The sequence below is a fragment of the Balaenoptera physalus genome, assembly GCF_965194825.1.
Source record: "Balaenoptera physalus genome assembly, chromosome: 12".
NCBI classification, from domain to species: Eukaryota; Metazoa; Chordata; class Mammalia; order Artiodactyla; family Balaenopteridae; genus Balaenoptera; species Balaenoptera physalus.
In genome coordinates this window covers 20054808-20077411 of record NC_138897.1, presented here as the reverse complement: position 1 = coordinate 20077411, position 22604 = coordinate 20054808, and the positions used below count along the sequence as shown (strand labels likewise).

At 38.3% G+C, this 22604-nt stretch overlaps 1 protein-coding gene and 1 long non-coding RNA gene across 2 annotated transcripts in view; both read right to left on the bottom strand.

Annotated features, from left to right (window-relative positions):
• Positions 1–22604, bottom strand: part of CCDC68 (coiled-coil domain containing 68) — a 49808-nt gene that overhangs the window by 11220 nt on the left and 15984 nt on the right. Inside the window, 10 exon segments of the mRNA XM_082416657.1 lie at positions 168–251; positions 1571–1676; positions 9607–9631; positions 9634–9666; positions 9669–9687; positions 15403–15531; positions 17078–17203; positions 18202–18342; positions 20262–20348; positions 21480–21608. Of these exon segments, the coding sequence (XP_082272783.1) occupies positions 168–251; positions 1571–1676; positions 9607–9631; positions 9634–9666; positions 9669–9687; positions 15403–15531; positions 17078–17203; positions 18202–18342; positions 20262–20348; positions 21480–21596 (867 nt within the window). The 5' untranslated portion in view covers positions 21597–21608.
• LOC309639453 lies at positions 3341–9594 on the bottom strand. The gene is made up of 2 exons (XR_014251660.1): positions 9208–9594; positions 3341–9171 (listed from the first exon to the last, which is right to left on the bottom strand). It is a non-coding gene; the product is annotated as an uncharacterized lncRNA (long non-coding RNA).

The following is a 22604-nucleotide window of genomic DNA, read 5'->3' as shown; positions in this document are numbered from 1 at the left end:
CACACACATTCACATACAGACATACTTGGACACAGTGTCACACTGGCACGCCATCGCACACAAGCACTCACACACACACAGGACACATTCACACACAGGCTCACAGATATACGGAACACACCCACACTCACATTCGTACTGAAATATAGAACAGATGCCCTCCCTACCTGGGCTTCCAGTATGTTAACTTTTTCTTTCAGATCTTCAATTCTTTTATCTTGTTCTTTTAAATTATTTTTTAAGCCTTCCATCTAAGATTTAAGAAACACAAATGCAAAAATCTTGTCAGGCAACGGAGAATAGTTCCTTAAGTCAGAAATTGTACAGGTTTCTGTGGTCAAGTAATGTTTATCAAATCAACAAAATTAAATCCCAAGCATTAGCGGACTCAGCAGGCTACAGAAAATAACAGGACAAATTGGCACCTGGGGACGAGAGCACACAGACAGTGCAATTAAACACTTTAATCTTTAGAAAACCTGTTTAAACCAAACTCAGCAGGAGTGCATCCTGTGGGAAGCAACACTCGTCCTTGTTCTGTGTCTCAGCCACCTAACATGTTCATCCTGCATAGGCAGAGGCCAGGGGACATGATGCAAGGCCGTGGTCTGGCATGGGGAAGCTCCCTGCGGCAGAGATCTGGTCAACCAGCAGCATATTAAGGTGAGCCCACTTTGCTTTGGAAGAAAAGCATCTGTTAAGAGGCAACGTGGAACTGGGGGATGTGGGGTGATATCCAGGACGGTGCCAGAAGAGAAGAAACATGTGGATTCCAAGGCTACCTCTGTCATTTAACTACTGTGGGCCTCAGTTTTCTCATCTGTAAAATGAGGACATGGGATGCCCCCTCTGTCCTCCCTGACTCTCAAGTGCTATGACTCAATTCTCTGGCTGTTTGGTGAGGTCCTACCGAAGCAAGCATGAATGTTACATTTAGGTCAAGAAGGCATTTGAGTTATTTGGAAGGACTCCTTTTAGAAACAAATATTAGGTAGTTTTAAAATAAAAGGATGGATGAAGGTCTGGTTTTAAGTCTAAAGCAGATTCCCAAACCAGATCAATACAAATCTTGACATAAACTGTATGAGTATGCAATTCACCATCCATCTGGCTGCCTTCACGATGACCTCTTCTCTTTCACCTGCCAAGATGTTCCCAGCGAAGAAGGGCCAGGTTACAGGCCTGTGCTAACACACCCTCTACATAAATTAACCACTTATGAGGTTATGAAAAGAGATCATATCTTCTTCAAGAAAGGGCTGAATGTCCTAATCTACAAAATCTGCTAAAGAACAGTGTGCATTATCTGGCTCAGAACACTTAAAAAAAAAACACCAAAACATCTAAAGAGCAAACACAATTTCCCAAATATCTTCGTTGAGAACATCACAGGTGTTGGCATAGAGACAAAGAGGACACTGAAAACAGAGCCTTGTCACATGGGGATAAAAAGGAAATGTCAATGCAGAGAAGAATCTCAGTGCTCATCGAGTCCAGGCAAGCCACACGTATTTGGTCTTCTCACTGTAAACATACTAGCTACCAGAGAAACACACTTGATTAATCTGACCTCCTGGATGACACTGTGCAGGTTCTGATGCTGGGAGTGAATCACAAACTGCAGATGAGAGATCTGCTCCTGGAGGAGGGAAATCTCCTTTTGAAGATCCTGGCAACTGGAAATGCAAAGGAAAAAAAGAGAGAAAGATTTGCTAAAGCATTATACAGCTATTTTTACAGCTCTGCTACCAGGATCTCCTCACACATGACTCTACTACTGGGCAACATGTGGGTAAGATGCCCAGGGTCCCTTATGCCAAACAAGACACACCGAAGATAAACAGTCATGAAGCACGCTCTGATTAGCTCAGACATGAACTTGAATGAGAAGATCAATTCATGTCAAAAGCTCCTCTCTGGCCACCTGTGACTCCCTCCCTCCATCAGGTAGTTGAGTCAAGTTGCATCGAACCAGGTGAAGCACTTATATATCTAATCTGTCTCATCTAAGAGCATACACAGACCTAGCAACCATCAGAACACACACATATGGGATAGAACATGGGGCCAGGAATGGACACTTAACACATATATCAGAAACCAACTTCCAAGGATACAGGGGTTAGTATAGGTTGTGAATTGCCTGTGTTTGTCTTTTTTTTTTTTTTTGGCTTCCTATTTTTGTTAATTCTACTACATGTAGATAAGGCAAGGAAAGAAAAATTAAATTCCAGCTAATATTTTGAGTCCACATTAACCATGGTGAAGAAAGATGACTGAAGTTTGAATTTAGATTATTCATCCTTTCCCAAAGCTCCATTTAAGTAACTGGCACTGATTACATGGCTTTTGACTATTTCTCTTCTTGCCTATATTATTAGAGTTTGAGGCAAAATGCCTTGAGACAAGACCACTAAACTTGGGAGCATTGTAATTTTGGAGTCACATAACCTTTCTAAGCCTCAGTATAACAGGTATAACAATCCCTACCTTTACAGCATTAAAAGATTATACTGTACACTTAAAGAGATAAAGTGAATGTGCTTTCGGAAAATGAGCGTTTTATAAAGTAATATATTATTTTAGCTTATTAAGGTTTCACAATTAGTAGCCAACATCCAATTCAATCGCAATTCTGATTTTTACAGTCTCTACAAATATTACAAAGGTCATAGAAATTCATGTGACACTATGGCGGAACTTGTTCTCATTTTTTTAAAAAGAGTCTCCATTTTGTTTTACATCATGTACTAAAACATTGCTTCTCAAACTTAATAAGCATTGGAGGATCTTGTTAAATTGTCAGGGATCTTGTTAAGATGTACATTCTAATCCAATAGGCTGGGGTAGGGCTTGAGGGTCTGCATTTCCAACATGCTCCAGGTGTTCCAATGATTCTGCTGGTCCACGAGCCAGGCTTTGAGTGCTTTGAGTAGCACAGCACTAATCTACTACAGTTGTCTCAATAATGTTTAATATACAATAAGGTCGCTCAAAGCCGAGTAACTTTCAGGCAATTTGCAATATTTAAGACAGTCTTGATTTTTTCCCTTGTTCAGTTTTGTATGAGACAGCTTTTAAAAGAGTTTGTTTTACTGTAGAAAAAATTAATTTCTATAAAACTATAGAAATGTTTGCACAAGTACAAATGATGTATAATGATAGCCATTACTATTTATTTATCCTATGGAACGAAATCATTTATATTATAAAATACTGCACAATTACACAACATATATGTCATAAAATATACGTGAAATGTAGTTCATTATTGTTCATAGCATTAAAAAATGGAAACGATCTAAATGTTCATCAATAGAAGACTGATAAAACAAATTACGCTATATCCATGCTACTTTTATTTTACATATACATATATATAACAGAGATAGACCAATAGACAATTTATATCAAAGATGATGTTACAGAATATTATAAAAAGGATAGTCTTTTCAACAAATGATATTGTGACAACTGGATACTCATAGGAAAAAATGAAAAAGAAAATTAATCCTAACCTCACTTCATCAAAAAAATAAATTCCATGTAGATAAAACTGGAGACCCAAAAAACTCTCAAAAGATAATATAGAAGAGCATCTTCATGAATTTGGAATAGAGAAAGATTGTTAAAATAGAACTTAGAACAATATTAACTGCAAAGTAAAAGATAAGTTTGACTAGACAAAAATTTTAAACTTCTAGTCATCAAACGAGAGTGAGTAGGATAGCCTCAGAATCTCGGTAACATAAATTAATAAAGGCATTGTATCCAGAATATATAAGGAACATCTACAAATCAATGGAACAGGAACCCAGCAGAAAAATTAGAAAGTGACTCAAAAAGGCACTTCACAAAAAAAGATAGGTTGTGGACATAAGGATCAAAGCAACACAGAAGGCAAACAGAAATCTGGCCCACAGCTGGTGCTAAGATTCAAAATTGCTCCAGAGAGAAGGGAAAAAAAGAGAAAAGAAAAGGAGGAAAGAGCAGTCAGACTCAGGACTTTCCTGGGGAATAACGAGAAAGAACTTGGGATGCTTTGCAGAGCCAGGTCAGCTTTGAAAATTCATAAAATATGAAAATACTGTATATTATTAAAGGTGAGTATTCAAAATGGTCTCATCGTGTCTTATGATGACCCAGAACTCGGGGACTGAATGGAAAAAAAAGTCTTTAGAAGGATGGGAGTGGGTAGATATGTTCTCCAAAGTAGAAAACTCAGGAAATTTCCCCATACATTTCATGAGAATATTACCATCAAGCTCACCGTAAATAAATAAAAATCTGAAGCAGGTCTTAAGATGGAAGAAAAGTATTTCTGGAAGCACTCTGGAAAGCGTAGGGGTTTCAGACTTATCTGCATTATACACTAGAACAGTGATTTAAGGAAGCTGCAAAAAAAAATATCTCTTAGGTTTGTTCAATAAACAGAAAACCTAGTCATCCATTTAAGGTCTTTGAATGTGAGAATATAGCTAAATAAGCTGCATTTGAGCTCCCTTTAATCTCTGTTATTTATCTTTCACTTGAAGCACTCAGTGCTTTCAGTTGAAGCACTCAGTCTTAATGTACTAAAGCAAAACGGTAAGAAGAAACATAATGAAGGCCAGGCCTGGGAAAGGAGGCCAAACGTCTGTATCTAGGATTTATGCTCTGCCTCCCAATGCCTCAATATAAATACAAAGTCAATGTTGAAATTACAATAGAATTGAAAACTGCTGCTTCCAGAAAGACGTAGAAGATGTGTTTTCCCCTATTCTTCCTATTAAGTCAACCCAAAACCTGAACATTATACATCAACAAACACAAGAAGACTGTGAAAGGTGGAAAGAAGAAGGAACACTAGCTTGGGACCTTGGGATCCAGGGAACAACACAATGGTGAGTTCCCTGGGTTTTCTTTTTGCTTCATACATGCTAGGCTTGGAGCTGAGAAAGTCCACAGCCTAGAAACGGCAATGGGAGCAGAGAAAAAGCCCAAACAAAAAGAGAGGAAAACCTTGGCTCCACCCTTTTGAGAAAGGGAACTGAGGATGCTGTCTCAAATCACTACGGATGGAGAGTGAACAGAGTACCATTTCTGGTCTTCATGTTAGATTCCCCAGTGTTCAAGAGAGGAAGTCAATCTTATCTTTAACTTGCAGAAATGTGAAAACAAATGGTGTGTCTTTAGTAACACGGGATGACCGTGGAATAAGTACTAGGCAAGAAGCACATCCTCAATCTCTCTGCTGGCCAATGTCTGCCAAAGACTTGGTCAAAGGAAATCAAGGTCATGGAGGACTGTCTCTCCAACCAATTGTCAGGATACTTTAAAATCTATTTTGGGGTTAACTTCCACCATCCGAGGTAGCATTATTGAGTCCTGCCACACTGCCCTCTGCTGCTCACTGTTAAAATGGCTTTGATTGAATTGTTCTTTGGCGGCATGGTATCCTTTTTAAAAGTATTTTCTGAGGTACAGCTTCTGGGTTTACTATAATGATTTTGTTGAAGACATCGTTCACGGTACCTTTTATGAACATATCCTGGAAATTTTTCTCTCTGGCCTTATAGATACATTAAAAAGAACTGGACGTTTCCTAAAGAACTGGTTGGGTTTAGTCACTTGGACATTGTGAATCACAAAACTAATCATAATTTTCTCGTTGGGTTGGCTGCTAGAAAATTTAAAAGAGTCAGTCCACTGTGAGCACGTGTAAACATTTTGTGGGCCAACCTCATTATATACCTGTTCTTGTATCTCCTTGGCCTTCTCATCTAATCTATTTCCAGTTAAAGGATTATGTTATTTTTATGTAGTTTTTGTAAATGATCTTACATTTTCTTAGAACTCACCGTACATAAATACATAATTGCAAAGGGTATGAAGAACATGAGGATGGCCATATTTGCACAATCCCAGAACATAACCCTTTTAAGTCTTTATAAATTGTACTTATTATCAGGGATTAATGCATTATGTTTATAGGAATGAAAATTCCAGAAGAAATAAAAAGAGCTAGACACTGAGAGACAAAGTGAATGCAATAAAAGTGGCAACTGAAACTATGTTGCATGTACCCAATGCTGCTACTTCCGGGCACACTACTCATAGCCAGGCATTGGGCATATGAATAACCCCATATGGAATTCCCACTTGAGAGAGAAGATAGTGAGATTGGTGGCATCCTGAAGCTTCTTTGAAGCTATGAAAAAATCATACTAGAGTCCACAGGGACTCAGGTTTCCTGCTATTTAGGATTTGATGTTTCTTTGGACCTTTATGGTGGCCATTACTAAATGTGAGTTCCCAGTGGAAGAGAGGGAAACTGACGATCACAACCATAAGAACAGGAGACACCAGGTCCTTACCTTTCCCAGGCCAGACCAAGATGAAAGAATAAGCAAGACGTAGGTATAGCTCTGTTCACATTTCAACCAAAGCTCAGGAATATGTATTACTATTGCCAGTCAAAATCTTCCCCATTGTTGTTTTCAGTGGTAGCACTAAATGCGCGGGGAATGGGGGGGCTTAAGAGAGCCCTCAAAACTACCAAAGGTAAATGTACAATGTAAGTAACAACAGTATGCTTTAACAGGCAACCACACCTTCAAGATACCCTGTTTCTTCCTCTAAGGAATGTACCATCTCTAAGCAGCTTCTACAGGTATAGAGAAGCCAACACACTACTTGTCTTTACAAAGCCCAAATGTGTTCCCCAAGGGATAACTCTAAAATGGGCCTGTGTGTTTGTCTGTGACATCACAGGGCAGAGAGAGAAGTTGGAAAACTGCCTTCTACTCGTAGCCACACAGGGGACTGAGGAAACCAGTCAGAGAAAAGGTCTCTGGAGTTTCCAGAAATAAGAGAAAAAAAGTCAAGTCTCCTCTATAGAAGAACAAGCATAGGCTTTGCTACGGCAATACTAGAGCCCAAACTCCCAGCCCTACAACTTCTGGAAAGCTGAGTGATCTTGACAAGTCATGTAACCAATTAGAAGCTCTATTTCCTTCCTGAAAGGTCGATGGAAAGATTAAATTAAATAAGGTACCTCGGGTTACTTTATAAACTGAAAGGCACTATGCATGTGTCAGTTAGTACTGATGGTAGTAGAAATATGGGGTCAACCTTGTTTTTAAAAAAGATGCTTCCGCCAAACCTTTTTACTCCCGTTAACAGCAATTGTGAGTTTCTGCTGTATAACAAAGTGAATCAGCTACACATATACATACACACCATTGTAAAGCAATTATACTCCAATAAAGATGTTAAAAAAAAAAAAAGTAATTGTGAGGATTAGCTTAATATAATGGTACATACATTATCCATATGCAAGAAGAAACTCTTTTTCTTCTGAATTATAAAATCTTAAAAGTTATCCTCAGAGATGCTTTCTAATATTAGAAATGCCAAGTTACAACATATTGAATTTTTTTATCTCTTTATCAAAATTGTAGAATGAAACTCACTGCAATTCAAGAAAGTCATGGCACCTATCAAGCTATCTATGTTTAAGGGAAATTAAATCACCCACAGCCCCCTGCTCAAGGAAGAAGCCCTAGGCTATTCTTTGAGTAAGGGAAGGCCACCCACAAGGATGGGAGGGGACGCCTGCCAAAGGCTATTGGTTGGATGTCAGTGCAGGGGTTGGTCAAGATGATCTATCCGTCCAATACAGGAAGTAGCATTAGGACAGTCAGACTCTTTCCTCTGGAATCTGAAAGGAAAATACAGAGACTATAAACCAGCTGGTGAAAAATGGTGGGGAAAGGTAATGAATCATCCAGGAAGAGCAAAGAACAAGAAAAGAGTGAAACTGCATAAACACGCATCACTCAGTGGGATCAGCAAAAGAATCTGGTTTTTCAAATCACATTAGGTGCTAAAGGGTTGTCCTCCCGGTCTTCCCATGAGTACATCTTCTTTATGGCCATATCTATTCAGTCTTAACCTAACAGAAATCCTATTTATGGTAGCTTAACCAAGTCTCTATTGCTTTAGCTAAAAGAATCTGACTCATACTGATTTCATTTTCTTGTCACTTAGCAAAGTGAATACCTCTACACACGGCTCAAAATAACAAGTAAAATAAATATTTGTGATACCTACAATTTATGAAAACTGCACAAGCCAGGATGTTCAAACACCTTTCTGGAAACACAGAAGCTCCATTTCCCTCAAGATATTTCTAAAACCTCCTCAAGAGCTTTTGAGAATTCTTTATCCTGACTGCTCATATATAATAGGACTGAAAGAATAGATCAGTTTGGTTTTTAAAACCATTACATTTTTGGCTCAAAGACTGACAAAACGTCTATTATCAATAAAAAATCATTTTGTAAAGAATAAATCAAACTCATTGTCTGGACCCTTAATGGAAGGCACAGTGTACCAGCTGTAGTTCTGCTGCATGGAAAAGCTCTCTTTAGGGGAAAAAAAAAGAGGTAAGCCAAAAATTTACTTAGAGTTAAGTTATGAGTAATTCCAAAGACTTATGGATATTTTCCATAGTATTTCCTTTATTCTCTACAGAGATGTACAGTGCTATGAAACTCAGATGTCCACCTTCTGGGGCTACATGCATGTTCACAGGGAAGCATATGAGGAAATTAATATCAGTGGTATCCCAGTGTGTTTCAAATATGTAGGTACAATTGCCAGGGTCCCGCCCAGTTCTGGACTTTGGCTTATGAGGTCCAATGAAGAGAAAGAGAGATAATGGGAAAGGAAAAGGAAATAGGAAAAAATCAAAAGACCAAGAGAAAGTGATGTCTGAGCATATGTTATTGAATAAATGAGAATAAGAATATGTACATTCTGACATTCATAATAGTGCCTAGAGCAATACCTCTAGATGGATGAACTAGGATCTTGAAGTAGATTTGACTTTGAATGTTATATCAGAATATATAATGATTGTGGTAGGCTTAGAATTAAAAGAAAAGAAAAAAAGAAAGGAAAGGAGAAGAAAAGAAAAAGTTCAGGAAATTTCATACGATATGAGTTATTCTATGATATTCCAGAGAATTTTTCTAACAGCAGCCGAGTAGTCAAGCCATTCGAGATCCAGAAACTCATAAATCCACCCCTACCCCAGCACACAAGGACCAGGACTGCTTGTGAATTACGAGTATTTGTAAGTAAGTCCCAAGAACTAAGGATGCTTTTCACAGTATTTCCTTCCTTCTCTACAAAGTTGGGAGCACGACAAACCTATCTTACAATTCCACGTGTGGGCTAGCTAATTTAGTGCCGGCTGTAGCAGAGATCCATCAGCAAAATCAGAAGCATCAGGGGAATGGAGACCTCAACAGCATCCTCTTCAGCACCAAGGGTAAACAGGGAGGGGACAGGCTCATTCACTCTTCAAAAGGATTAACGAACCACCACACACATGTACACACCCCGTTTCCCTGTACCCCCAGCGACCTCTGCCCCGTCCAGATTCCCCAGTGGGTAGGGAGGGAGAGGCACATGACTGTTAATGCTAAGAAATCTCCCTTCCTCCTGCACTTTCAGGCTTCCTTTCCCTTGGGGGATAGTTGCCTTCTATCCACTGGTCTGTGGACCCGAAGAGAGGAAAGATACCAGGAACTGCTTTTACTTAGGAGATTTGCAAACCTTTTAGCATATGTAGCCTTGGATTGAGATGCAGCAGCTTGTTTTCCAAAGACAGTTTTTTTCTAGCAGTGTTCTCTTTTCCTAGGAGAAAATAAAATACAATTTTTGCTCATTTCTTTTCCTTTATTTCTCTCTCTCTCTCTGTCTTTCTCTCTCTCGTTCTCTTTCTCTCTATGTGCGTGTGTGTTCAGCAAGGAATTCTTGCAAACTGTTCGCAAAAGATGCTTCTTGTAATACTAGAAATATGTTTTGAGCTAAAGAGCTAATTTCATCTGGAGCTGTTAAAACCCACCCCAGTGAAGTCCGGGGCAGGCATTCTCCTGCATGCTTTACAAGTGTAACAGGGAAGAGCCAAATCAGACTACATGTTGAATCTGTTTCTTTTACTTGAACCTTTGCTTTCCGCTGCTTTTGTTCACTAAAAGGATACTGTCTATACATAACGGCCTGCTTCGGGGAACCCCGCCCCTCTGCCTGAATGTTAAACCAAAGTGCCTTTGTTCAGGGAAACATGCAGACCCTGTTCCGCCCGTGGATGGCTGCAAGAAACAAGAATTAACACAGCCCCTCCCCGAGGCTGGCCATTCCAGGTGATATTTGCAAAACTTAATGGCCTTTTTACTTTACTTCCTCATCCCCTTCCCTCTGTGCTATAAAAGAAACTGACATCCAAACCCCGATAAGATGGTTATTTTGAGACTTTAGTCCGCCCTCTTCTCCGTCTGCCGGCTTTCCGAATAAAGTCGTGTTCCTTGCCTCAACACCTCGTCTCCGATTTATTAGCCTGTCGTGCGGCGAGCAGAGCGACTTTGGACTCGGTCACATAAGTTGCTGAAGGACAGGTGAAGACTAGTTGTCTTCACTGCCCTCGCTTGTCTGGAGAGCTTTGCTTTGGTCCCTCCCCCCAGTCCACTGCTCAGTCAAACTTCTCTTCCATCTCTCCATCCCGCCCTAAATGCTAACTGCCTGCCCCTTCTCTCTCTCTCTCTCTCTCTCTCTCTCTCTCTCTCTCTCTCTCTCTCTCTCTCTCTCTCTCTCTCTCTCTCTCTCTCTCTCTCTCTCTCTCTCTCTCTCTCTCTCTCTCTCTCTCTCTCTCTCTCCTCTTCTCTCTCTCTCTCTCTCTCTCTCTCTCGACACTGGCTCTCCCATCATTCCACCTGCTTCTCCTCCGTTAGTCTGAGTTGTTGGTATCCAAGGATATTATTGCACTTGTCTTGATACCTACCTGCTTACATGGCATCTGTCAGAGGTAGAAAAGTAGTAAATGTATATTTAGTGAAGATCAAGGCCATAAGTGATAAAGTCACTTCTAATTAGGATATAACAGAAATTTTGACATTGTGAAAGAATCCCTAAAGAAATACCTTATTGTCATCATTAAACCAAACTGTCTCCATCCAACAGGAAAATAGACAAGTCCATGAAAAACCAAGCTGGGATGATTGTGTTCTTTTTTATATCTGATGGAAATAGATGCTTTGACAGTATTTACAATGCTGTTTAAAATCATTCCTTCTGTAGTATTTATATGGGTAAATACAAGACAGTGCCGTTATAGCAAAAATCTCAGTCTTTGGACATGGACCAACCTGTTCTGAAACTTTGTGACTGTGTTAAGTTTTGCCAAGGTTTTAACCCCTCTAGACCTTATCACTGTTAAGAAAAATTAACCAAAACTTGTAAATCAAAATATATTAATGTCATATTGGGTCATTGTTTAATAACCTGACACAAGATTTTTATTCTCTTGGAGAATTTCTTTGTGTGTGACTTTATTATTTATTATTTGATTAGAGTCCTGACTTTGTGAGGTTGCATGTTAATTTGTGGGTTCTGCCTGGTAGAAAAGGTAATCCCAAAGGTTATGGTGTATTGCCTTAAAGAATATTAACTACCTTTGTATCTAACCTAGTAATCCTATTCTCTATTCTTTTTTCAAAATGCATGTAAACAGCCAATTTTCAAAATATATTTTATTTAAACCAGCTTTACAGTCTTACTGGTTCCCTCATTAATTAATGAGTTGACTAAAACATCTGACATGTATTCATTCTATATTTGTTTGAGTCATGTTTTTGACTTTTTGAGCATCCCTAAGATGGGGATAACACTATCTATATTGAAATGTTGGGGTGATTGGAGATGTATGTGAATGGTCTACATGCTTCTCTGAAACATATTAAGACCTCAATATATAATAATTTGAAGGTGCCAAATACTTCATATCTTATGTGCTCTGTTATTTTTAAAATTTATACTTTTTCAAAAATTTCCTGTAGCATTCTTGTCACATATATTAGATATTGTTCTGGTGTAGCCTTAGCTGATCTGAGGGATCAAGATACTCTTTGCAAGCTTATTATGACACTTGGGTCATCAAAGAAACACATCACTGATAATAGATTTTGAATTTATAGGAGGAAAAATGGTGTTTAACAAACATTCTTTCTAATGGGCTTACTCTCAATTCATGAATCTTAATCACCAGGGTTCAAGGAGACCAGACAGCTGGACCAGTAAATGTTCTGCCTTGGTCAAGCCTCCAGTATTTAGCTTGGACTCTTTTTTTAATTTAATTTTTATTTTATATTGGAGTATAGTTGATTTACAATGTTGTGTTAGTTTCAGGTGTACCGCAAAGTGGTTCATTTATACATACATGTATATCCGTTCTTTTTCATATTCTTTCCTATATAGGTTATTACAGAATATGGAGTAGAGTTCCCTGTGCTATACAGTAGGTCCCTGTAGCTTGGACTCTTAATGCTCCCTCTCTGACAACACGGAAAATCACACTACATCAGCTAGCACTTCTCAGGGACAGTGTCTTCTGGGAAGGGAAAGGCGTTCACAGCACCGCCCAGTGGGCAATCCACTCTTGCCAAAACCACACCTCTGAAGAGCGTAAGGGTTCCCTCACCTTATGGATCAAGGTGGAGTGGACACCAACTTAAATCATTGCCATATGTTAACATCTAAATGATTTAGGAACCAATGGTATCCTTTTTATCCCACATCAGAGAAGATGTGGGCACAATGGAAAGGATTGTGAACTGCTACCTGGAGGACTGTGGAATAGTCCCTCATATAAACTGTCCTCGTTTATAACATGATGATGAGGAATTAGGTGGTCTCAAAAGAGCCTTTGAGCTCTAAAATTCTAATAGAGCTAAATCGATGACACTGGAAAACAAATATGATGCAACAGAAGCGCACTGCCAGCCAAAGGAACATATGCCATATTAAAATGCTCTTATTGGGCGGTTTTGCTGGCTTATCACTGTGTTTATGGAATTCATTCTCACTGCATTCCTGATTAAAGTGGGACAGATGGTGAAGGTTTGAAGTAATGTGTTCATTACCAGACCTCATACCACTAATGGCTATTTACTGGAGCAGTGGCTTGTGCAAGTGAGTAGAAAATGAATCCCTCTCCAGGGGGTACCCACCACCAGGGCAGTATTTATCCACCTTTGTTGTGGATGTTCATTTTTAATTTTCATTTCCTTTTTGAACTCATGGCCTTTTCTTACTAATACAAAGGCCTCAGTACCACCTCCTCTCATTCCGATACACACTTCCCTCCTGAGAAACCCTTCATCACAGCCTTTATCCTCACTATCTCCTTAGACCAAGATGTTACCAAGCTTTGCTTCTTATAGTTGTCTTTATTTGCGTGATCATTTTACAAATGTAATGTATCTTTAAACTAAATATGTTTAAAAAATAAAAATAAAACTCCTGCACATTTTCCTTCCACTGCATTCCCACCTACTTCCAGAGATTCCAAAAGACTCCACTCTAGGAAGTCACTGAACTAGAATGTTCTGGAAGGTTCCTGCATGGCCTTGCTGAACCATGGGCATTCTGTCCACTTACTATGTCACAGAGCTCCTAGAGACAGCTCTCCATTATGGGTCAATATCAAGACAAATGCTAGGCCATCACTTCTCAAAAATGTCTGCCAGTCTCTAAGCCACTTAACCTTACTCTGGGGTCCATCCCTACCTTCAGTTGGATGTCAGCTTCCCTAAGGACCCCTGGGAGAATGAATGAAAGGAGATCTGGGCAGTTCCTTGAGTCTCACACCACCCAGATATATTACATTGCAATCTCCACAAAGAGACTGTATCTGGTTCATTCACAAATAGATATCTAGCTTGGAGCTCTGCCTGGTACACGGTGGGAGCTCAAATATTTGTTGAATAAATAGTCCAGTGACTATACCCCAGAATTCTGAGATGAACTCACATCCAGTACAGATTTCCTGGGGTTTCTAGAAAATAGAAATTACATTACACTATTTTTTTGTTAATTTTCAGGGACTGGCAGCCGACCAGTAAACATGACCCAGTGTTACTGGGTTTGAGGTGACCGCAAATCTAAATTTAAATGTCAAGCTGGTTAATCAAGTAGTTTGATTAAACAACCCTATTTGCATTCCAGAATTGTCTTCCTTTCCGAAATGCAAATGTTCCTTGTGCTATCTTAGTTTGCTAAACTATTTATTACAGGATAAATATTCTAACATTGCAAAGTATTCATCCAAATGTTACAGTTTATCCAAAACATCATAATTATAAACTGCTACACGAGGGCAAACCAGCTACTTGAGGACATTCTAGCCCTGTGATTTTGGCTAAAGTAAAACACTCAGCATCACCCACTGTGCAACACAGATGTAGCTGTATATTATTATTATTAGATTCAGTTAAGGTTGGGCTTATTTAATTTTCGTGATTTCCTCATAGGACCTTCATTAAGATCACAAATTCAGCCAAACTCACAGTGTTATAAATTAAATTCTTGGGAAATATGTAAAAAATTAATCAAGGTTTCTCAGGCAAATATCCTGAATGTTGAAATGTGATGCTTTTGAAGTGATAGTTCTAAAATAGCTTCAATTCAAGGAGACTCATAAAAAAAAATAAGACTGAGAAGAGTGGAGGAAAATCAGGGAATTCATGTGATAAATATAAAAATGTACTGGGCAATATTTACTAGAAGTTAAAGTCTGTATTCTTATCTACTCCAACTCAGTTTCAAAGATGCCAGTTTTCTATTGGTTTGTTTTACTATTAAAAAATATTGCTTGGTTTACCTGAATTCTAAATTCTAAGGCATGCAAAACGAAATTTATGTGCTCACCTTTTGTGTGTGTATTTGGAGGGGCAGCTACTTAAAGGAACACTGCATGAAACTTTTAATAATTTTTGTTCTATTATTACTCTTCCCTAAATTTGGCCGAGCCGTGTGGCGTGCCCCCTGCACTGGGAGCGTGGAGTCTTAACCACTGGACTGCCAGGGAAGTCCCAAGAATGTCTTTTCTTAATTGTGAACTATACCTGTCCTAGGGCAGCCATAGGGTTTTATAAATCTAAAGGGGACTTGGGTGGCCAAAAATAAACACTTCACTGACTCCAATACATAAAAATGCTACAATTACAGGGATTCGCTATATTATTACTAGCAGTAGGTAGACTTTGCGATCTTTTCCATTATTTCTATTCATAGCCTCACATGTTTCCCCTTTCTAAGCCATACATTTACGAGAAAAAAAAAACTGACAGATAATGAATGATTCGACTGCAGTATTTGTAAAGAGGTAAATCAGTAACTACAATACACATCATATTAAATGTGTAAGGGAAGAAATGAACATTATTGAGTCCATCCTAAGATCTTAGGAGTTGCAAAGAGCACTTTCACTTAACGTTATTTATTTTCATATTATCTTCTTTAATTCTCACCCTAACCCTGTCAGGAAGAAATCCCTTTAATTCTCCACAGGCCTACCTTTTCCATTCTCTGTACAAGATTTTCCAGTTCTGTGATTTGATTATGTTTTTCTTCAAGCTTTTCAGCAATTTGATTCAGATTTTCAACATGTTGCTTCAATTTCTGTTCTTTTTCAAGTGTGTTAACCTTTTGTCAGAAAAACAGTTGTCAGACTATTGTTTTCATTAAACCTATACAGCTATTATCTCCCTCTAAAATTTTCTGAGTAGCCAGAAATATTTAATAATTCACACTTGTTTAGAATTACTTCCTTGAATTCAGTCTTTCTTCAAAATAAACCTGATGGACTACAGCAACACTAAATCAATGGAGAATTAATAACATATAAATATTATTTCTAGAATGTTGACATTTGCTACCATAAAGCATACTCTGTGAACTGATATAAGAAAGAGAGACAAAAATTTAAGAAAAGCAAAACTTTTGACTTTTTCTCAACAAAACTTATCTAGAACAGAAATAAAATCTTATAGGTTCAAGTAAAAAGTGTTTTCTTTTTAACCAGAAAGTGTCATAAAAGCAGAATAATTATCCCCACTGTGTCAGGGGGATATCTCCTAGGCATAGAGCAGGAGTTATACTAAAAGACATAGGAGAGAAGTCTTCAGCGGGCAGCCCATAGGCCACACTTGGGAGTGTTTCAACTGACTTGTAACTGACATGCGCACCCACATCTGCTTGTGTGTTTAACAGAACTCAAGATTTTACGGTTAGAAAAAAAAAGTGTCTGACTTCCCTTGAAAATACCAGGTGGGCATTCCTGCCCAGACACTCCCTTTGCTGGGACGTGGGCACTCCCGTCCACACACACCTGCTCACTCTTTCACGTAGGTACTTTATCTGCACCCTGCATGCCTAGGAGTTTGTGACCATCATCACCCCAACCTGAAGCTTGAGGGCGTGTCGCCTATACAGTGGATTCCTACTGTGCTTCCCTGGGGACCCTCCTAGGGCCTGAGCTGGCAGAGACCCAGGCGCCCCACCCGCGCCTGAATGAGCTTCCCTGTTTTGAGTTTTGGCCAACACACACATACGCGTTTCCCTTTTCCAGTCCTAGAATACATTCTCCAGATAAAGTTCTACTGGCCCTAGGACACATATTTCAGATTCAAAAACAACCAAAGTGTAGGTGTGCGTCTATGATATAGAGACACCCATATATACACACATATATATTTGTATGATTTTATATTTAAATTTATATATTAAATATAAAATATATAATTTTATATGAAATATATATATGTACATATACATACATGTTTTTGTTCGTTTACTCTGAAGAATGTATTCCAGGACCAAAAAAACTTTGAAACCATTTATGTAGCCCAACTTTTTCATTTTAGAGTCAAGTCAGAGAGACAGAGTGATTCGAACTGGGTCACCTAGTTGGTCAAAAGCAGAACCAGAAGAGAAGCCACTGGCCAGTGTCATGAGGCCAGCCCTGATTTCTAGGCTGGGTGGCAGGGCTCTGGGCAAGGGGGGCATAATATCCGGGTACCAGGCTAAACAGGGATGGGGGAAGATCAGGGCAGAAGACGGGCAGCCTGCCCTTCCAGGGGCTTGCCAAGTCACGTGGCCATTGCTTGTTTCACATCTAACTCCTCCCCAAAAGAGAGACTTGAACAGCTTGGACGTTAGTTCCCCAGTATGCAAGCTGCTAGCTCGGTACCTGGAGTAAGTGTCTACTGTCCTCATGCTTCTGTCTAACTTCTTTAGACTGTGTTTGATAGTTTTCAAATAATCTCTGGGCCACATTTCTCAGAGCCGCTGCTCCTGCTTCTCTGGAGGCTTCGAGCTAGAAACAAAAGGTCACTGTGCATGTTTTGACTTTTACAATAAAAAGGGTTAAAGACAGAACAGTTTGATGGGCAACCAAAAACACAGAGGCTGTAACCATACCATTTGCACCTTCATAGACAATGGGTAAGAGGAAAGATGCTGTTATCTGCTAAGAAGAAAACATAAAATGAGAACCCCCTATTTATTGGGGCTGCCATGCAGGTGATTTGCCCTGGCCAGGCCAAAGCGAGCTCTGTGAATATCAGTGCCCTGCATATATAGACCACACCCCTGCAAAGTGTCCCCCAGTGCCCCATCGGCTTATACACGTATTTGCAAGCGTCTTCGTATCATTGGCCACAACAGTACTAAAAGACATATTTCCTGAAATAGAAGGAGGACAAGATTGAAGTATTAGGGGCAATATCGACAAAGTGTCATGAATCTTTCAAAGATTTAACCTAAAGAAATAATCAAGGATGGCTGCAAAGATCTACCTACTAAATCACTGTAGGACTGTATATGAAATAAGCCAAAAAAGGAAAGTATAAGGCACCCAACAATAGATTAGCTAAATAAAACAATGAGACATTTGACTATGAGTGCTCTAATTAATATGCAATTTTTAATATCTAATTATTACATATATAAAGACTTCTAAATTTTACTGTAGTAAAAACACAACATGAGACCTGTCCCATTAACAGATTTTTAAGTGTACAGTACAGTATTAAATATAGGCACAATACTGTACAGTAAATCTCTAGAACTTATTCATCTTGTACAACTGAAACTATACCCATTGAACTTTTGTAAAATCTTTTTAATAATAAAAATCGCCTTCAAAATAAAACAGTGAGATTTAATTGATCAAATGTAAAAGGGCTTCTCTAAGTATGTGAGCACATGTGTGGATTTATGGATGTGTGTGGATGTCTATCTAATTTCACAGATGCACAAATCTATCCTATTGGCACAAAGTACAAAATTAGAAATTTCTCCTACTGGTCATACCTTGATTTTCAACACTTCATTCTCTTTGTTCATTTCTAAGAGCTGTAGGTCTTTTCCTTTTATCCTTTCCATGAGCAGATCCAAACTGCAACAAGAGGGATCCAGTTCAGAGTCAAAGCCATTTTGGATGTGTCCACAGTGCTGAAATGAACAAACAAGAAAATCATTCACCTGACTTTTCCTTTTCTCTACTAACTTTGATAACAATAATTATCACTCAGTATTACATATGTCAAGGAAGATTCAGATCAACACAAATGAATCTTTTGAATCTTAAATATCAATGGGAAGTTCCAGATGAAATGCACCTGGCCTCTATATTTGCTCAAATTTGAATAGATTCTTATATTAAAAGGAAGGTAGAAGTACATCTTTCATGCCTTTTATGTTCCCTACAGTTTTGTTTTTTTTTTTTTAATAGAATTTTTTTTTAATTTTATTTATTTATTTTTGGCTGTGTTGGGTCTTCGTTTCTGTGCACGGGCTTTCTCTAGTTACGGCGAGCGGGGGCCACTCTTCATCGCAGTGCGCGGTGCGCGGGCCTCTCACTATCGCGGCCTCTCTTGTTGCAGAGCACAGGCTCCAGACACGCAGGCTCAGTAATTGTGGCTCACGGGCCTAGTTGCTCCGCGGCATGTGGGATCTTCCCAGACCAGGGCTCGAACCCGTGTGCCCTGCATTGGCAGGCAGATTCTCAACCACTGCACCACCAGGGAAGCCCTCCCTACAGTTTTAAATATACTATTAAGACCTTTTAAGGAGATAAATGATATCCACAAAGCCAGTTGTTTGTTTTTTTTAATCTAACACATCTGCTGACCTTCTGTGGTTTGAGATGGCCGAGGCAGACATACTGGCAACACAATTCATCTGCATTCCCAAGAAGCTATTCCTATTAAGGTCTCCAACAACCTCCCCATTGTTATCGCCAATGGTCGATAACTTTCCCTCAAATTACTTAACCCACAGATGCCATTTGACACAGCGGTCCCTCCTCACTTTCTGAAACCCATTTTTTCCTTGTCTTCAGTAGCTCCATTCTCTCCTGTTTATCCCCCTAATTCACTAGTCTCACTTCTCAGCCTCCTGTGATAGATTCTTCTTCTTCCCAACATCTAAATATCAGAACTCTCAGGACTAAATGCTTAGATGTTCTCTCCTTTCTATCCACACTGATATGTTTGGTGATCTCCTCCAGTTTCAGAACTTTAAATACCACCCTTACTCCCAAAATCTCTACCCCATAGCCTGGACCTTCTATACCAGACTTCTACCCTCAACTCCAGAATCAGATATCCAACCTCCATCAGAAACCTCCACTCGGAAGTCTGATAGGCAACTCAACATAGTCAGAACTGAATGTTTGATCTTTCCTATCATTCACAAACATTAACCTTTTTTTCAGTTTCAGAGCACTTAAGAAAATAATTGGAGTGAGTTGTGTTAGTTTAGGAGCTGAGGATGATAAAGAAGGCTCTGTTTATACATCTTACGCTACGTTCTAGTGTTCTCTGTGGCCGTCCTACAGAGTGGATAACACTGGCATTGATGAGGTGCATGTGGCTCAGGTGAGGTTTAACCTGGCATAATCCAGACAAGGCTAAGTGCACATTGTTTGACCTTAAGAATAAAAGGCTGGTCACAGGGGAAGGGGTGCATTTAAGCTTATTGACTGATCACACAGCCTAATGGCTTCAACTGGGTGTCCATTGGTGTGGCCCAGGTGAACCTAAAAGCTTGTACCTTTGTCTGTCATTGGAACATGTTGCTGCCATGTATCCCGGCTGAGCCAATATCTTCCCATACAATTTAGATAAGTAAGCCAAGTTTAAAATATTCAAGTAAGACCTGGCCATTCCAATCTGATCCTACTAATGACATCTGTAGTTAAATATTTCATACATATGCCCGTTAACATCTTTAGATACCAACAAAATATTTAATACTCATCATTCAAAGAATAATTTAATAATATCAAAAAGTTTTTTAAAGGAAGTCTATATGGCTTTATGTTCATTTACTGAAGGAATAAAAGTGGTACATTTTGATAAATTCATTACCTTTGCATCTTGTTTGTGATTTGTACTATTATGTCTTACTTCATCTTTAAATATTTGATTTCGGATCTTTTCCAGAGTAGTTCGAATCTAAAAGAAAAGAAAAATATTTTTTTCAAAGGCATTTAATACCAAATACTTTTTTTTTCTATACCAGTTACAGGGTACCAAATTTATCTAGAAAGTATTACATATATGTCAATCTCAGATTTAAATATCTGCCATCAACCTAACTTGCATTTAGGCTAATATTGTTTAGATTGCAGAAAATGAGCATTTGGTCTTTACAACTGTTTCTTAGGCAAACCTAAAATATAACCCAAATGAATATTATACCACAAAATAATTACTATTTAGTAATTAGTATCTAATACTAGTTAGTTCTATTTTTTTCTATATAGTAATTTAGTACTAATTTGCTCTTTGGTAATTACTATAAAACAATTACTATTTGGTAATCACTACAAAATAATTACTATCCAGTAATTACTGCAAAATAATTACTATCTAGTAATTACTAGAGAATAACTACTATTTAATAATTACTAGAGAATAATTACTCAGAGGAGATCATACAAATTTATGCATGAAATACAAGCCCCATGTCTTGGTGACCTATGGAATTGCAAGACACTCAAAGATGAATTAATCGCTCTAAGTCACAAACTAGCTATGTCCAAATTTTTCCATCTGTTCTAAAAAGTAGTTCATGAGAATATACACCTTTGTCAGACATTATCATTGGCTTCTCATAATGTTTCACATTTTTAATGAAGTAACGTGCCAACATGTACAAGTCATTGGCGATAGTCGCTCTGAATTGCTTGAGAAGGAACAAGGTAAGGAGAGACAGAAACTCAGCAGGCATCATAAATATCTACTTGGCAACAAAGTATCAATACTTATGAAAGAACTGAGAAATTATGTAAAACAGTAGGATTCAGTGGTGAATAGTGTGGGACAAATTAAGTGCTGATAGGTGTTCTGAAGCCTCCCGGCCCTTTATTCAGTCTTAGTCCAAGTGTAGGAACAGAGTTTCGTACCCTCAAGAGAAATGACAACGCATATGTTTAAATTTCAGTTATCAAGGTTGTCCTTTGCCAAACCAGGTTTGTTCTTCCTCACATGTTCTAGGGAGGGAGAAACAAAGCCCACTAATTCATATCAGACTTTATTGTAAAAAATCATACCATGGTAACATGATTTCCAGTGCCCACATACCTTTTTCACATATTCGGTTTCTTCAATAATGTGAGCTGATGTGGACTCATACGAGGCAGAATTATCTTCTATCTTCCCCTTCAGGGGAACTGTCGTGGTCACTGTTACTGCCGTCATTGTGAAGTCCAGCTTTAGGAAAACATAAATCAGTTGGACAAAACTAACCTCTTTGATGTTATAATTATGTAGTTTGTAAACTGAAAGGAGTTCTGTATTAGCACTGTAATCAAATATAGTAAAAAATATTACAAATTATGGAAATCTGTATATATCCAAAATCCAGGAATTAATTTAATATTAAAACGACACCAGTTGAAACAATCATTGATTAGAAACTTAAAAATTAAACTCTGAGAATGCAAAAAGGGAAAATTTTCTTTTGATTCAGTATCAATTAGACTATAAAACCTCAAGAGTAGAGACTATGCCTTATTCATATTCATATTCTAGCACACTGTAAGTGCTTAATAAATGTCTGTGGGGCTAATAATATAACAAAATCATATATATATATAAAATTTATGCACATGTATGTATATCACTTTATACTTTACAGAGACCTCTAATGTACTGCATTTTATTTAACTCTCAGTAGCCTATAAAGGCCATTTACTGAAGAACTATTTGTAATAGTAAAAGATTCGGAAAAGCCCAAATGCCCACAAAAAGAGGACTGACTGAATGAACTACCTACTTCTATAGAGTTTTCTCTAGGATATATTTATTCAGTGAAAAAGCATGGTGCAGAAAAGGATACATATAATTTCTCTAAGAAGAGAGAGTAGGATAGAAGGGGAAAATCTGTAATTTACAGTTTTGACACTGAAAAATGTAATTATTTTACCTAATTATAAAATAAAACTAAATTAAAAAGAAAATATAAAATCCTCTAAAATAAAAAACAAATTAAAAAAATGAATATATCTGCATACAAACTTGGTGGCATATCCTCATGAATTACTTGAAGTGACTTTAAAACACGTACCAGGGACTATTTTTCCCCGATGTGATACGTCCTAAGAACAAAAAGAATCCCAAAACAATCTTAAACCATACTCACTAATAACACTGTTAGTGGAAATATTGGTATTGCTATTTTGAATGTGTGTGCACACATTCACATGA